Raw genomic sequence first — 17,829 nt, 5'->3', positions numbered from 1 at the left:
GAAAGTTATCATTTGTAAGACTGTTTGAGCATTTTATATAAAGCATGTTATTGTCTCATCAGGCTTTTGCTTAAGCATATTATCAATAATTTTGATTTTCTGATCTCTTAAAACACTTCTCTAAGAACACGATTGATAATTCAGTAAGAATTTTTTTTAAAAAATATTTTATTACATAAGAAATTATTTTCATTGTGGAAAAATTACAATGTAGAAAAAGTATGTAGAAAAATATGGAAGATATACCTTTAGAATATTTGTCAATGTAAAAAAAAGATTACAAAAGACAAAAGAAAAAATACTCATACTTCGATAATCCAGTGGTAGTCATTGGTAACATCTGAGTCGCTCATCTTTCAACATGTCTGCCAAACTGCAGTGGGACAGTTAATTAATAGCACTCTCTGGAGGCTCACATGGTCCTTTGTCCTCTCAACCACTGTGGGTTAGTGGAACTGAACTGTCAGAGGCCTGGACAGCAATTGACCTGGGGCTGCTCATTTAACAACATTGAGCCTCCCCTTTTAATGAATGAAACTGGATGCTAATGAGGATTAAATAAATAATGTTGTGTAAATTCTAGTGTTCCATACACAAAAGGGGTCATCATTTGGTTTTGTATTCTTTTCTTACAAAAGAAATGAATGAAAATGAGAGCATGTCAACTCCTTTTGTTGTTAATGTTGCTTACTTTCTTCCTTTCCCTCTGTTCTAAGCACATAACAAATAACAACCTGGTATGTAAGCTTCCATATTTCCTATAGGTTCATATAATCACAGATGCATTCTTCCTATACCTTTCTCTATGTCCATTTCATCACAACAGTCATATATAGGGTGGTTTGTTTACAGTTGTAGAAATGTCTCCATGTCAACAGGTATAGATCTCACTTGTTATTTTTATTGGCCACATTGTGGCCATCATGAATGTACTGTAATTCTTTCTACCATTTTTTTAATGGGCTTTTGTTTGTTTTGGCCATGAAAAAACATCTCTGTAATCCGTTTTTACCAGTAGTGAAATTTGAACATCCATTTTGTTTATTGGCCATTTGAATTTTTTTTCCAATGAAGTGTCATAGTTTTGCAACTTCACATATGCCTACTATTAAAATAATTGTTTTGTTTCATGCAAAACATGTATGTGCACACGGTTTTTTAAATAGAATGTCTTTCTTTGTAGGAAAATGTTTACTAATTTTTGACTAGCCCCCAGTACCTTTGCTTAATTAAAGACTCACCAAATCATTTTTTTTTACCTTTGTTATTACTGAATTTCTTCCATTTGCCATTGTAATAACTAGGATAATGAATCAGAGACACAAATTGCCTGAGGTTTTTTGTTAACAGTTTCTTACATTTTGTTTCTAAGTTTTGCAAGGGAACTTCAGATCTTTCCATTTTTAGTACTTCTGTGTCTCTTCTTTCCTCTCATCACTAGGAAACAAAACCATGAAGAAACAGGATTTCCATTTAGGATAAAACCTATTTGGGATAAAACATATATGTACTAAAATTATTAACATGAAGAGAAAATATGACATTAAAAAAACATTAAGGAGGGTTAAAACAGATTCTTAAAAGTAAAATAGGAAAAAAACATGCTACGAAGAAGTAGACAAAATATAACACATGTCCATTAATATTGACATGTGGTTATTGGGAAAGTGGAATTGTAAGCATATTTGTAATCACTAGGTAAGATCTCTAGTTTTAAATTTTATCTAGTTTTAAATTTTTATTTTATATTTTATTCCTATTTACCTATTACCAGAATACTTAAAATGAGAAGAAAACATGCCCTTGAAAAAAATAACTCAGTTAAATCTACCTGATTTTGTTTAAAGGAATTGAATAAAACTGCAGGCACTCAGGAAAATGACAGTGACCTCAAAGGCAAGACCTCTTGAAATGTCACCGGTGACCAAAATCTTTTTAAAGTGTAGATAACATAGAGAAACTCCTTTTTATTAGGGAGATACCACATTTTCATGTATCTCTAAAATGGGTTAAATCATTTGTTTAGCTTACATTATGTGTGTTTCACTCCAGGATTTTTAAAAATGTTTTTGATGGAGAAAAGTGTAAATATATAATATGGTTTTACTAACTTTTAAAAACTGATATTTTTCATAATGTTTGTGTATAGTATGATTTTCTACATATATAAATGGACTTGCCTTGGTCATTGGCCAGATTAAGTGACGCTCCATTTTGCGTTTGACTGGTTTGATGATTTTTTGTGGACCATATTAACAAATTGCATTTGTTGCCATTTTGCTGGCAGCTATTCATCGGAACAGCCCCCGTCCTGTGAAGGTACCTCGATGCCATAGTGACCCTCCTAACCCACACCTCATTATCCCCACTCCAGAGGGATTCAGGTATTTGGTGCTTATCTAGTCGTTTGCTTTACAAAGTGTTTTCCGATATGCATGCTGATACTTTTGAAACTACTAGATGCTTGCTCTGAGAGCTAAATACCTTTACTGCGTTCTTGTTCGTACATTTGTGAAAGCTCTTACTTGCTTTATCTTGAAGCCTTTAGTCGCAAAAGAAAAAGGCATGCAAATTTAAAACAGACGTGTACCTTTCAAGATAATCTCATTCCTCAGCTTATTTATAACCTCAAGCTACTAAATGCTTTCTGGCTTTGGAGTCATTTTTTCCTTTCCTGTCTTCGAAAAATAACCTTCGGAAAACAAATTTGAATGTGGAGAGCATAGTCAACATTTGAAAACAATATTGAATATCACTTTAAAAGTGGAGAAAAACTGGAATGACCTTTCCAGATTCAATTTTTATCTGCATATGTAATTACAAAGCAGCTTAAATGCTAAGTAAATTCGGAAACTATAGTACATTCACGATAACTGCCTTGAATGTGGTGGCATTTCTGCATCTTGACGTAGTGACCATCTTCTTTCCCCTGTATAATCACTTTTTTAAAGTTAGTTTTATTTGACAATATTTGCTAGATAGGACCACAGTTATTTTTTTTTTAAAGCTTTGAGGGGACCAGGGTGCAATGACTCAACGCCTGTAATTCCAACACTTTGGGAGGCTGAGGCAGGAGGATCACTTGAGCCCAGGAGTTGGAGACCAGCCTGAGCAATGTAGCAAAACATCATCTCCACAGAGACTACAAGAAAAATAGTAGCTGTGTGAGGTGGCCACGCCAGTAGTCCCAGCTACTCGGGAGGCTGAGGCAAGAAGGGTCGTGAGCCCAGGAGGTCGAGGCTGCAGTGAGCTGTGATTCCGCCACTGCACTCCAGCGTGGACAACAGAGTGCCACCCTGTCGCACAAAAAAGAAAAGCTTTGAAATTAGGATTTTTTCTTTTTTACACCAAGATTTGAATCTCAAAGAACAATTTGCATTTTATATTTTTAAATATTTTTCACTCCTTTGCCGTATTTTATTTTTAATTGAAAATGATTGTCAAGTCCATTCCCTCTTCTCACATGTGTTCCTGAAGCTTTTCTTCTTGTCTTAGCACCCGGAGTGTGCCTTCTGACGCGCGGAGCCATGGCAGCCCCGCTGCTGCTGCTGTTGCTGCCAGTCGGCCCAGCACCTCTGGTGGCGACTCTGCGCCGCCCAAATCCATCAGCAGTGCCCATGATACCAGGTAGTCTCACCTCACCAGCATCCCGTACCCTCCCCACCCCTCATATGCGCTTGCACAGTGACCTTAGTTAGGGTGTGTGCCAGGTGCAGTTGGGCTTCTTGGCTGTGGTGTGTGAGTGATGCTCTGGGGCCTTCCGCAGGTAGCCAGGGTCGAAGGCTCTGGCACTGACCTCCACGAGCAGATACTTGTCTGATACCAGTATTTCTTTGGAGCTGATATTAGCCAAAATGACCAAAGACTTTGCCAAGAATAACTTAATGAAGAGAGTATCGTAGGAAAGGACTGGTCCACAACAGAAGCGGGCATGAGCATTTTGCCTCACAGAGCCTGGAGTCACAAGGTAGTTAAAAGATGGCATCTAGTTAATGATGTGAGGTGGTGACTTTTTGTTTTTTAGGAAGATCAGTTTTATAACCAAATTTTTTATTTTAAATTATTGTTGATTAGAAGTAGTTTATAGAAATGGAAAAATGAGTTCATGGAGTTTATATGTTATATGGAGAATAGATCAGTACTAGAGAGAACTCTCAGATACCTGGCAAGCCCCAGAAAAATTTCAGTCTTGCATTGTCTTTTGTATAGGTAAGGAGGGTTTTGTAGGCTTTCTCATTCTAGTTATTTCTTGGCAGAGGATTTCATTATATTCTCATACCCTAACTGGAGAAAGACCTGTTGTTTTCTCTGAATTTCACCCTTGTACCTAAGTAGGAGGAATGCAGTTACTATTCCCATCTTGCAGTAAGAATCAAACAAAACTATTGAGGTTGGGAGTATCCGATCTAAAAAGATAAACCTGTGATAGAACCCAGGGTTCTGCGTTCAGCTCCAAGGAAAAAACGGTAGAGTTATCAGGAAGATGATGCCTGGCTTTAGATTTTAAAATAGACTAAAATGTTTACACTTACTTTAACAACAGTCTAAAATTTCTACAAATATTTTCATTCTTCTCACTTATTAAAATAATTAATGCTTCTAAATTTTAGCGAGAAATGTCCATAACCAAAAAAAAAAACACAGTATTTTACAGCTTAAGCAGTCAACTAAAAAAATTAACAACATTGAACAAACTCCCATTTAACTTCTTAATTTTTATGTTTAGAACTTTTCATGACAAATACCTTCATATATGCTTTTCTATCCCCGTGAGGGCTGCCGAAGCTGTCTTTATTCATGCAGTACAGACTGAAGGAGTGCGTTGGCCTAAAACGCACTCATAGTTGAGGAGGGCATTGACCACCCTGTGGCTCCTGCCTCCCACACCTGCTGTGTCCACGTTCACTTCAGACTGCCCCTGAACTGGACAGACAGTGGGGAGTGACCTCCCTCTTTAAAGGTTGATACACTGTGTTTTAAGGCATTTGTAAGTTGGTAGTGTGGTACGTTACATGTATTTTAGGATAAGAGTTAAATACTTTAGGATAAGAGTTGGCCTTTTCATGGAGTTTAGTCTTTGCATAAGCAGTTTTTCAGCATTTCATCTTAAAGGCTTATCAGTAGCATCTCCTAAGTATTCATCTTAAATTTGTACATACTTAGACACTCTTTGATGTTTAGAAATTTTAATAGCATCATAGTATGCTATCTTGAAGGACATTTTTTACCCAGGATCCCCTTTACTTTATGGCTGTGTGTGTGTGTGTGTGTGTGTGCGCGCGCGTGTGTGTGAGTTGGTAGGTAGAGAAGAGCACAGCCACGTGACGAGGTGTGGGGTGGGGTCAGACTCCCTCCTGCAGGCAAGCCCTGCGCAAGCCTCCGCACCTTCACAGTGAGCCTGGTTGGTGGGCCCGTGAATCACTGATCGATTCAGCTCATTGCTACTGAGGCACACTTCACACACCCAAGGCCTCGTGTCTCAACACAGCTGTGGTTTGTGAATGTGCCCCGAGGAGGCAGAATGACACCAGTGTGTGCATCCCTGCCACAGCCATGGTGCGTAGCCCTTGCCTGTCTTACAGATACATCAACCAGAGGTCGACCTCACATGACCCTAGAGGTTTCAATACGTATTTTTAATTGATTTTACTTGACCTAAGAAATATCTGTTCTGGGCTTAAGTTGTCTTACCTTCGTTTAGAAAACACTTTGCAGTGGTGCTCTTGCCGAGGCTTGCTCCTGCTGGCTCTTAAGAGCTGATTGTGAATATTTGAGAAATTTTGCAAGCTGGTTCTCATACCACAGAAATTGGCAAATGCTACAACCCACCTCCCCATCCTCCACACCCCCCACCATAGCTAGTTGTTAAACATTCCCCACTAGGCTACTTCATGAGTGTATGTTCTTTTTTTTACTCAGGCAAAAATCTCTTAAGGGCATGGAATTGGCCAGTCTCACTAGTGGGAAATCAGGAAAATTCAAGGTGGTTAGTGCCTTCTTGGTCTCGCCAGTGGTCTTTGGCACTGCTTGGAAGTGGGATAGGCTTCTTCACTTCAACACCAGTGGTTTTTCCATTAGATAGTGCTGAATTTTTGATGAACTATATGGCAGTAGAAATGTCCTCATCACTTCAGACTTAACAAGTTCTATACTAGATTTGAGGGCTTATGGAAATACCAGAAAAAATGCATATTTTATAATTTATAAATGTCTGTGCAATAGATCATGTTGCCTTCAGCCTATCAGTGTATAATAAGAGCATAAATGCTACCATACTTCATTATGTCATTCATTTAAAAATAGACACTAAATGACTTTAATAAACTAATGCCATATTTATTTGAGGTTCTTTGATTTTTCAAATTACAATTTTAACACATTCCCTATTCAGTTTTAGTTTTTACTCTTTATGGGTTCATTCTGGTTGTTGAACATTCCACTTTATTCTGGAAAAGCAGCTCATTAACTTTGTTCTTTAATATATCAAGCTTCCTCCTCTTTTGCACTTCTGCTTGGCTACTGCTTGAGAAACCTTTAGGTATTTCTTTTCATTTTCTTGTTAAGAGATTTGGAATCTTTTGGACCGTGGAGTTATTTTAGTACTTTAAACAGAATTATATACATAAATATAATTTGATGGTAACTTTAAAGATCAGCAAGATTTGGTTTTATTCACCATGGGCTTAAGTTATGGAGGTTTCCACACGTCAGTAACACTTAAGTAGTGTTGTGTTTTTGTTTCTGTTGTTAATATAAGACAGGGTTTTATGCAGGCAGGCACTCTCAGGCTTGAGTGATGAAAATGGAGCCCTCCTTCCAGACTCCAGAGCTCTAACAGACTCCAGAGGAGGGTCTCCATGAAGCGCTGTTCCCTTGGAGGATAATTCTGTTGGGTCTGTCTTGTGCGTTTTCTGCTGCCCACTAGATGCCAGTAGCACCCTCCCAAAAGTGTCTAAGACATTGTTAGAGGCAAAGTTGTTCCTGGCAGGCAGAGTTGCCCCCCTGTTGAGAATTCCTGCTCTAGAAAAATCTCACACATCTTTCATTTTAAGTTCTATTGAATTGATAGCTCAATTGTTAAAAATATTAAAACAGGGGTTCCAGTGTCCCTGAAAATGATCGATTGGCTTCCATAGCTGCTGAATTGCAGTTTAGGTCCCTGAGTCGCCACTCAAGCCCCACGGAGGAACGAGACGGTGAGTATTTTAAGGTAGCTACATTCACAACCAGCCCAATCATTTGTCTCAGTTCAACAGTTCACCAGTTTCTATTGTTAATGCCTTTATGAGGATTCCTTGAAGATTGATTGTTTTGGTCTTTTGTAAAGGAATGAGGTTAAGAAGCAAGAGCTTTATGAGAAGACTTAATGCTGAGCACGTTGACCTTTTAATACAGATGCCTTTTTAGCTATGTTAGCATTTTATAGGTCTACTTTCGTTGCTTTAAAAATAGTATTATTCTAGATATTTTAATCATTGAATACTTTTATTCATTTAAAAAACACAAAAGTGACACTGTGTTTGTTGATCATATGTGGAAGTTTTGTTGATAATGTAGCTCTCAGGAACCACATTGCTGCTTCTATTGGAGCAGGGCTGCGGCTCCTGAAGCCGGTATCTTGAATGAAGTTCCCAACGAATCCAGTTTTTGCACAGTATTCTATTGTCTATTACTAGTGAAAAGATTAGTGTAGTTAAAATCCTGTAACCTCGTTAACTTTGTAGTTGGTACAATTTTTAGAATTGATTGCAGAGGTAGTTTCTCACACCCACATCAAACACATTAAAAATTAATAACCAGAAAAGACAGATTGCTTTTAACCATTGCCCTTCATTTCATTTGCTCTTAAATAAGCATATTTATTTCATAAATCTTAATTTGTATAAAAATAACTTCCTGCAGAACCAGCATATCCAAGAGGGGATTCAAGTGGGTTCACAAGAAGAAGTTGGGAACTTCGGACACTAATCAACCAGAGTAAAGGTGAGAGAAGGAGTGTTGGACTTAAAAATGTTACATGTAAGGGTAGCAGTTTCAGGTAAAACTCGATTAGCTTCTGAATTATTAGACCTTCCCCATTACTATCTTGTGATCTCACACCTCTGACGTCACTTTCTATCATGCACTGTGTTTGTGTACATTTCCTATTTCTTGTAACAAACTACATGCTCCTTTGGGTCTATAATATGTTTTACTCATCTTTATATTCTTAAAGCATCATAGCATAATTTTTTGTCCATGGTAGGAATATAATAAACATTTGTGAAATAACCATTCATAAATTAGACATTGAGGGAAAGAACTCACTTATGAAGCAGGTGATTAATATTAATCAAAAGAACAAATAGCAGAAAAATCACTGGTCTACTATTTAATGATCTTTAAAATGCTTTCTTGTTGTTTTTTTGCCCAACAATATTGAGCAGTAGGCAAAATAGATCTTGTTCTCTCTATAAATTATAGTTTCTGAGTAACTCAATAATTTGGCCAAGCTAGTAAATGACAGAGTGAGGACCAGAAGGCATTTCTGTCGAGTCCAGTGCTCTCCACGGCAGCTTCCCTTTGAACTCTGTGTGACTAAGCAGAAGAGTGTTTGTGCCCAGAGATGTGTGGCAGGATTCTGTGGAGGGAGAAGACTGAGCTGGCCCTCTGAAGGGAAGACAGGTCTGCAGAAAGCCAGGAGGAAAGGAATAGAAGGAAGCACACCCAGAGGCTTCTTGATTACAGAGGAGAGCCACTGGGCTGCAGATGTCAGTGCAGCAGAAATTGGAGGGTGAGGGGAGATCAGATCAAGGACAGCGTCAGTGACCAGCTGAGTAACGAAGGCTTTGCCCAGAGGTGGTGGGCAGCCCCAAAGGCTCTTGAGCAGCTGGTGTGTTCGGGATGTGGGAAGCTGGGGGTGAGTTAGATGCTGAGATAGTATAGTCTGCTAGCCAAAAGTGAGGAGTAAGTGGCGAGATTGGTTAGAATGCCATTGCAGGAATTCAGTATAAATAATACAATGTTGGACCAACAAGGGATTTAAAAGAGGTAATGGCATGAAGAAACAACTTTGATGCAACCACTGACAAGCCTGGTTACAGAGTAGGTGTGTGTCGATGGTTCAAGTTGGGGAGTCTTCCTAGGCTTGAGCCTGGTGACAGAAAGACAGTCTCTTCAGTGGCTCACCATGTAATCAGCAGTTCCCAAGGACAGCAGGTCCTTGCCATGTTTTTCAAATCAAGTACTTTGTGGTCAAGTAAACTTGAGAACCACTTGGAATTATGTTTCTCTTGTGAGAGTTACAGTTCACATTGACATGTTAAAGACCAGGGAATCTTGAGAAATTTGTTTTTAAGCCTTTCTCAGAAATATTTGACAGTGGAGCTCATGGCCTCACTGCTGTTAAAATCTTGCCCAGTGCTGGGTAGAGTTGTTGTGTTGTATATTAAGGCAAAGAAAGGAAACAAACTTGGACCCATATTTTAAAGAAATGATTGTAGTAAGAAACTATAACTGGAGCATTAGAACTCTTTCGAAATTTCTCTTTTCAAATTAACATTGCAGTCATCCCAGCCCTCAAGGATCTCTTCATCTGAGCCAGGAAACTTGGGCTGTTGGGTAGCTAATTAGGATATGGTATGAAAAGTGCTGTCATGGAGAACTGGGCAAACCAGTGGCTTTCAAGTTATGGGTTGTGAACCATTAGTGGGTTGTAAAATTTTAGTAGGAGTGATCAGCATTTTTAAAAAAAGAACAGGATGAAATCAGAATCACATGTAGTAAGGGTAATGGCTCACAGAACTGTTGAATGTGTAAAAGGTATTTCTTACTATGAGTCATGATAAAACTGTGAGTTGCAGAAATAGAGATATATCATCACCCGATGGGAAAATGAGGAATAATGGCAGTAGCTAATATTTATTTTTACTGTCTTCCAGCCACTGGGCTAAATGCTTTACATGTATTATTTCATGAAATCCTCACAGTAGGTCTGTGAGATAAGTATTTTTACCTTTATTTCACAGATTAGGTTTTTAATGTATAAGGAAGTTAATTGCCTTGCCTATTGTCAAACACCTAGAAAATGGCAAGGCCAGGATTTTTTCCCAGGCATTTTAATTTTAGAGCCCTTTTTCTGTAGTCTTCCCAGAGAAGGGGAAACTATCCCTTCTCATTAGAGATGGCTTCCTAGAAGAGGCGTGGCATTTCAGGTGCTGTGTGTGAGTAGGATTCACTCAACAGATACTCGGGTATGAAGAAGGTACTTTAGGCAGAGGGAAAGGTGTAAATGTGGTGGAAGTGAAAAGTAGTTTGGGGTGTTCTGTAGGAGTCTGTTTGGCTAGTCTGAAAATACAGGAAAGATAAATTGGGTCCAAGTTCTGCAGGGGTTTGCATATTTGGTTAGTAGGTAGTGGAGAACCATGAATTAGGGTTATTTTGTTTTGTTTTGAAACCTGGTCTTACTCTGTCACCCAGGCTGGAGTGCAGTGGCATGATCTTGGCTCATTGCAACCTCTGACTCCTGGGCACAAAGGCTCCTCTCACCTCAGCCTCCTGAGTGGCTGGGACTACAGGCATGCACCACCACACCCAGCTAACTTTTGTATATTTTTGTAGAGATGGGGTTTTGCCATGTTGCCCAGGCTGGTCTTGAACTCCTAAGCTCAAGTGACCTGCCTGCCTCGCCTCCCACAGTGCTGGGATTACAAGTATGAGTTAGTGCTCCAGGCCTCATGAATTAAATTTATATAGGAAAGTATCATGATCACATTTCATATTTTAATAATCTGGCAAACGAGCATGGAATGGAGAGAGGAGAAACTAGAGGCATGTAGATTATTGCAAGATTTTAGCCAACATTCTTGGGAAAGGAAATCGTTTTTGTGTGACTAGCTTATATTTTAACTGTGTACTGTATAAGGGGTGGCAATTATGTATTCAAAAGCTACTAATGCTGGAATTAGTAGCTTTTGAAGAACGTTAACTCACCTGCTGTTTATCTGAATAGATAATACACTTTGCTGTAATGGAGTGTTAATATATATTACTCTGTTTTTATTGGTTTCTGTTTTAGGAATTGACTTGATAGCAGTGATTGGGATTAATGAGGTTTTGGTTCTCTCTACAGATACTGCTTCTAAACTAGGACCAATAGAAACTATCCAGAAGTCAGTTCGATTGTTTGAAGAAAAGAGGTACCGAGAAATGAGGAGAAAGAATATCATTGGTCAAGTTTGTGATACGCCTAAGTCCTATGATAATGTTATGCATGTTGGCTTGAGGAAGGTGACCTTCAAGTGGCAAAGGGGAAACAAAATTGGTAAGGAAATTAAGGAACATGATGTCAAGATAGTCCCTGTTAGAAATAGCAATAGTTATACTTCTTCAGGTTAAATCCTATGTAGTTGGCCTTTTTTTCTTGTAGACATGGTAAATACACAGTTATCTTTTTGCAGAATGGTCAGGAATTTTTTGTTTGTTTAGTTTGTAAAATGTATTCTAAGAGCAATACAAAATGAGATTTTAGAAAGAGAAAGAGATTTTTAAATGGTTTATTAAATTGGATTGTTTTGCTTAATAACCCTGGAAGTTGCCAGTGTAGAGGCACCAAATTTTGACCCATTTGTTCTAGTCTCAGTGTCTTTCTCTCTCTCTCCATACTCACACACTCTCTATAAATACACACACACACACACAAACACAGAGAGAGAGAGAGAGAGAAAGAGAGAGAGAGAGAGAGAGAGAGAGAGAGAGAGAGAGAAAATGTGTGTATGTTTTTTCTTTTTTCTTTTTTGAGACGGAGTCTCGCTCTGTCGCCAGGCTGGAGTGCAGTGGCGCGATCTCGGCTCACTGCAACCTCCACCTCCCGGGTTCAAGCCATTCTCCTGCCTCAGCCTCCCAAGTAGCTGGGACTACAGGCATGTACTGCCATGCTTGGCTTATTTTTCTAATTTTTGGTACACATGGGGTCTCACTATGTTGCACTGACTGGTCTTGAACTGGCTTCAACTGGTCCTCCCGCCTTGGCCTCCCAAAGCTCTAAGATTACAGGTATGAGCTACTGTGCCCAGTTTATTTTCTTTTTATCTTATTCTCGCAAGAAACATGATTTGAAAGGAGACTGGATACAAATGAGGACAAGACAATCTTCTTTTCTAAAACTTTCCTCATTAATTAATTAATTTCCAGGTGGAATTGCTTCTTGTGAAATAACTCGTGGTATATGATGTGAGGGAAGAAGTCTTGTTATGTTTCAGATCCTTCCCCCACTTAAATGTATTTATCTGTCACACATCTAGCTCTGAAGGGGCGAACACAGTTGTATTGATAATATGGGGCTTTGTCAGCCTGAAGAAACCTAAAATTTCCTAGAGCTCTCAAGGAGGGCAAAAAACACTGAAAACAATCAAGTACTTTATTATAAATTGGATTACTTGTTCTTATCAGTCTTGTTCTGGAATGTGTCCTCTTGGTTTAATGTCCCAGAAGGTATGTTGGGAATGTCTGCTCCCACACACCCCTGGACATGTGCCAGTGAGGTAGACAATGGCCAGGTCTAGTCCTGGCTGTTTTCTTCTGCTCCCAGCCCGAGCCCGATCTCTTTGAGGGGTGTGAGAGCTCAGAATTGTGCACCAATGCTGCTTATTGGTCATTTTCATGCTTCTCCTGGAATTTACCAAAGTCAGTTCTGCTCTGTTTAAAGATATTTGTAGGTAAGACATACAGAAGAGATGCCTAAGACTTTAGTTATCAAGGAACATTTAGAAAAAATTTTGATCTTGCAATAGTAAACTACAGTAAACATAATTATAGTTATATAAATATACGTCCAGAATAATTGGACAGTGTTATTGCAAGTTTAAGGAACATAAAGCAGCCTCTGCAGTGGCTGGAAGTGCAGCTTGTTTGCATTGTTCACAGGAGAAGGCCAGTACGGGAAGGTCTACACCTGCATCAGCGTCGACACCGGGGAGCTGATGGCCATGAAGGAGGTGAGTCCCCTGGCTCCCTGGGGCCTTTGGGCTTGGCGACTCAGGGTGATGGGAATTCCATAAAGACGCTGGTGGCGATTCAGTTCTCTGTGCATAGAGCTGTCTGAAGCACCAGCAGTGCGACATTCAGGACCAACCAGGTAGATGCACTGGGAGAGCATGCATAGACACTGAAGGGGCTTGTGCTTCCGGAGAAGGGAATAAGTCACCAGCAGTTCTGACAGCACAGGTGGGAGAAGTGCCTATGAAGGCAGCAGAGCTACGCGTGATGAAGGCCTAGAGGAGAGGATTAACGGTAGTTTCTTATGGGGGCACTTTTGGGGGAAAACGTAACATTTACGATAAGCTTCAGAAATGAGTGGCATTGAAACAGCTGGAGGTAGGGTGGGGAAGGGCCAGAAACCTGAGGAAACAAGACTCACTGCTCTCTGTGGAGACTTCCGGTTTGACACAGAAGGAGAGAAGGAGAAGATGAGGGGAGGCCTCCGGCGGCGTCCTGCGCTCACTCTGGAGCCTCATCCTCCACTGCAGAGGGTTCCTCATGCCCTCGGAGCAGGGTGTCTTCCTCCTCGGTACCTGGGACCTATCCGTTCTTTTAAGACTTCACTCCAGCTTGGCTGTAAACTTCCTTTTTTTCTTGATTTTTAAATTATTTTTAATTGGCAAATCATATATATTTATGGGGTGCAATATGATGTTTCCATGTATGTGTATAATGTATATAATTAGGTTGACTAAATCAAGCTAATTAACGTATTCATTACCTCACTTTACAGATTCGATTTCAACCTAATGACCATAAGACTATCAAGGAAACTGCAGACGAACTGAAAATATTCGAAGGCATCAAACACCCCAATCTGGTTCGGTATTTTGGTGTGGAGCTGCATAGAGTAAGCCGACCCTATTGACACTCTTTGTGTGAGGAATCAGTGAGGGCACAGAATGGAGTCCTGTTCTACATCACAGGTCTTCTCATTTCAGAGCACAGTAACTTTGCCTAATTCTCAGGAAATCTCCATGAGTTACATCATTTCTGCCTTCTCTCTGAAACTAGAGGAGTTCTTCCTAAAATGTAAGTTGTAGACTGTAGTCATTAACCCGACATCATAAAGCACTGAAACCCATCCTGCCAGTCAGAAGATTCTTCTAAAACGCCCCTTACACCACTTCTTGTGACGTTTTTTTTCCTTTTTTTTTTGCTGAACCACTGTTGAGTACACTGTTAAGTAATACTGGTTTTTCTCTCGTATGTATTTAGGGAGCCTTTGTGAAATGAGAGAAAATTAAAACCTCAAATTGATTTTCCCCCTTGTGTTTAGAAATAAACACGTCGAGGGAAAGAGGATCACCTGGAGCATCGCGGTGTAGAGCATGAGCTTCCAGGGGGAGCTGGAAATTGATCATTTTTAATGTTTTTACAAATTATGTTTAAAAAGGATGTGTTTCAGTACTTAATAATGTATTTGTAGGGACATTACATTACCTGTTCGTCCCTGTCTGAGATTATATAGCAGACTTCAGAGGATGATAGAAATTTATCCCCTGTGATTTGGAGATGTTCTTATCCCCAAGAGCTGTATAATTCCAGACAGAGGAAGCAGGCAGACACCTCTATAGAGGACTTAGAAGCGACTGTCGTGAGACACATTCAGTACTCAGGATGGCAAGTGTAGTATACCGTTAGAAAGAAGATTCCTTTGGGGTGTAGCCTATGAAGTTTTCCAGATTTTTCACTGGCGTACATGTAAGGAAAACCGTAAACACAGAGCTGCTGTTTATTCCTCCCACAGGAAGAAATGTACATCTTCATGGAGTACTGTGATGAGGGAACATTAGAGGAGGTGTCAAGGCTGGGACTTCAGGAGCATGTGATTAGGCTGTATTCAAAGCAGATCACCATTGCGATCAATGTCCTCCATGATCATGGCATAGTCCACCGTGACATTAAAGGTAATCCCACGCCCGCCTGGCTGCTGTGTGCCAGAACCACTGGTACCCAGCACGTGGGAGGTGCTCTGAAGACACTAGTCCCATTCCCACATATGATTTCTCTAGATGGAAATACCTTTCGTTTAAATACGCCTCTGTAAGGATCCTGTATTCAGAAACAAGATAGAACCCATGTCTCTACTCAAGAGTCTGCTCTTTCTGTTCAACACTGCTTTTAGAGAAATCTGTTTTCCCAAAATGAAGTTTGCTATTTTTATAGCCTGATTTGGCATAGCCCATATACTTACCAGACATTCGTGATCAAAGCAACCTTTTTTTCTCTCATGTCAGGATTCTTGTCTATTTATATATGAACATCATGAATATGTAAAGCAACAGTAAATCAGATCAGAAATCCACATATAAATATGAGGCTATGTTTTTGAGACAAGAATGAGGTTTACCCAGACCTTGAAATTGAGTTCTGATGAAGGTTAATTTGGCCACATTGATGGATTAAAAGTGCTTTTCTCATAGCACAGGGGGAGTAGCTGCGCTTCTGTCTCAGAATGGTCATAACGGTCATACCAGGGCCCCCATTGTCGGGGGCTGTTTTGGATTACACCAGTCTGCTTTGGCTTGGGTATAAGAATTGTTTGTGCTCTATGATGTGGCTCACCCTGAGTTACCCAGCATATGCCAGTCTCATTGGCTGCCTGCCTGTCCACTGCCTTGCTTTGGTGTCTGGGATCACTCTGGCATTGGCTTAACTGGCTCTTTATGAGGCCATAGCATTGCCCATTTCTAGTCATTCTGCCACAGACACTATCTTCAGTCTCTGTCCACTGTCACAAAATGGTGTCTTCATGTTTTATTCCGTGGGAGGAAGAGACTCCGTCAGAGTCTGAACCAAGTCAGCTCACTGGTGCCCTTATCAAATGCTTTCTAGTTCAGCATGGCTAAGTAGGTACAGATGTAGAATTGTCCAAGAAGATCAAACTGCCACTGCATAGTCCATTGTGGGGAGCATCAGCTCTGGGAACACTGAGTTAGGAGGATTTGCTGTTGACCTCAGCTCATCAGATGGTTGCTTGTCTTAACTCGATTGGCTCTGTGTTGTTGGTTTTCAAAGGAGGTGCCACAGGACACGATGCCAGAGATGTGCGACTTAGTTGGAGCAATAATATCTCGTGGTCTAGAGCAAAAGGCCAGGCTGTTCTGAGAGATGAACAGTATCCCCAAATTCTAACTAGACTGCAAGTTAAGCATATATATTGCTTGTAGGAATATTTGAAAATTGCCGAACAGTTTCTTGTCACAGTCATAGAAATCCAAAGGCCTCAGCGAGGACTCTGCAGAACTGCAGTGTGTGTGCAGTTCTCATCTACATGTCGCTTCCTGTTACAGACACTGCTGAGTACATACATCTGTAATTTTCCAGACTGCCACCATGAGCATTTGTGTGTTGTGTGTGATTTCTTTGTAAGTATCTCTGTGGGTTATTAGTGTTAGAATTTAGGTATGTATTTCAGTTCAGAATGTATTGGTCAAGGCTACCTGCACTGGTGTTAGCATTTTGTGGCTTTGTATTAACATTTTTGGTGAATAAGGCTTACAAATCTTTCTGTGATTATACTTTCTAAGTCAAGTTTCCTAAGCCTTTCTATTGTTCAGTTTGTGAATGACAATCCTGGTAGTTTAGATTACCATGTAACCTTCAGAATGCCCACATTGTGTTTTAGAGGCTGCTTCATAACTGCTTATTTCTTTTTAGGTGCCAATATCTTCCTTACCTCATCTGGATTAATCAAACTGGGAGATTTTGGATGCTCAGTAAAGCTCAAAAACAATGCCCAGACCATGCCTGGTGAAGTGAACAGCACCCTGGGGACAGCAGGTAGGGACCAGCTTCGTTGGTCTTTGCACTCTGACTTCATGCAGCATGCTTGGGACCTGCATGTTCCCTTCACTTTTCTTTGTCAGTAGGATGGGAGAGCAGGGTAAAGGTTTTCAGTCGAGAAGGACTGCTTCCTCACACACTTGGGCTCCCACCCAAGAGCAGCTATTGGATTGGTAAATTAAATGACTGCTTTTGGGTGACAGGAGAGAGGAAAGCCTCTTTTTCTTACCACAACAACTCTTTTGTTGTTTGTATTGTTTTTCTTAAAACTACTACAATGGCCAGGCATGATGGCTCATACCTGTAATCCCAGCACTTTGGGAGGCTGAGGCGGCTGATCATGTGGTCAAGACTTTGAGACCAGCCTGACCAACGTGGTGAAACTCTGCCTCTACTAAAAATACAAAATTAGCCGGGCTGGGTGTTGCACACCTGTAATCCCAGCTGCTTAGGAGGCTGAGGCAGCAGAATCACTTGAACCCAGGAGGCAGAGGTTGCAGTGAGCCAAGATGGCACTACTGCACTCCACCCTGGGCAATAGAGCAAGACACCATCTTAAAAAAACAAACAAAAGAACTATTATAGTCTAAACAACACTATGGTTAAATGGTGGTTATTCGTTTTGATCACGAAATTTTGCCGCCTCCTTTGCAGGTTAGATTTTCCATTTTCATTATGAATACAATTAATTTGAAAATGTGTACATTCAAAAATTCTTTTAAAAGAGAATTTGTCCCCTAAAAAGTTTGTTCAACAAGTTGATTTGAACTGTCTGTAAGTTTTTGATATTTACTGTTACTTAATGCAGGAAAATAATATTGTACAATATTAATTTATTGTTTGGCTCTATTAAAACATGGTGATGTGTTTGTAACCCATTACTGTCACCATATTTGTGACTTTTAAAGCATACATGGCACCTGAAGTCATCACTCGCGCCAAAGGAGAAGGCCATGGGCGTGCAGCCGACATCTGGAGTCTGGGGTGTGTTGTCATAGAAATGGTGACTGGCAAGGTAAGCAG

General features: G+C 40.1%; 1 protein-coding gene across 5 annotated transcripts in view; it reads left to right on the top strand.

The window, feature by feature from the left end:
* The window catches only part of MAP3K4 (mitogen-activated protein kinase kinase kinase 4), a 126,536-nt gene that overhangs the window by 103,661 nt on the left and 5,046 nt on the right, over positions 1–17,829 (top strand). For 2 of the 5 annotated variants that reach the window (XM_012451140.2, XM_012451132.3), the window contains exons 16-25: positions 2,288–2,384; positions 3,496–3,627; positions 7,096–7,196; positions 7,903–7,983; positions 11,111–11,302; positions 12,904–12,974; positions 13,751–13,867; positions 14,768–14,927; positions 16,681–16,803; positions 17,715–17,821. In XM_012451140.2, the coding sequence (XP_012306563.2) occupies positions 2,288–2,384; positions 3,496–3,627; positions 7,096–7,196; positions 7,903–7,983; positions 11,111–11,302; positions 12,904–12,974; positions 13,751–13,867; positions 14,768–14,927; positions 16,681–16,803; positions 17,715–17,821 (1,181 nt within the window). Of the gene's footprint in view, positions 1–2,287; positions 2,385–3,495; positions 3,628–7,095; positions 7,197–7,902; positions 7,984–11,110; positions 11,303–12,903; positions 12,975–13,750; positions 13,868–13,958; positions 14,050–14,767; positions 14,928–16,680; positions 16,804–17,714; positions 17,822–17,829 lie in introns of all 5 variants that reach the window. The other 3 variants (XM_064360479.1, XM_012451149.2, XR_001107295.2) reach the window with 2 other exon arrangements.

The sequence above is a fragment of the Aotus nancymaae genome, unplaced genomic scaffold (genome assembly GCF_030222135.1).
Source record: "Aotus nancymaae isolate 86718 unplaced genomic scaffold, 86718_ANA_hifiasm-v0.15.2.pri h1tg000040l, whole genome shotgun sequence".
Lineage (NCBI taxonomy): Eukaryota > Metazoa > Chordata > Mammalia > Primates > Aotidae > Aotus > Aotus nancymaae.
This window is presented reverse-complemented; position numbering and strand designations above follow the sequence as displayed.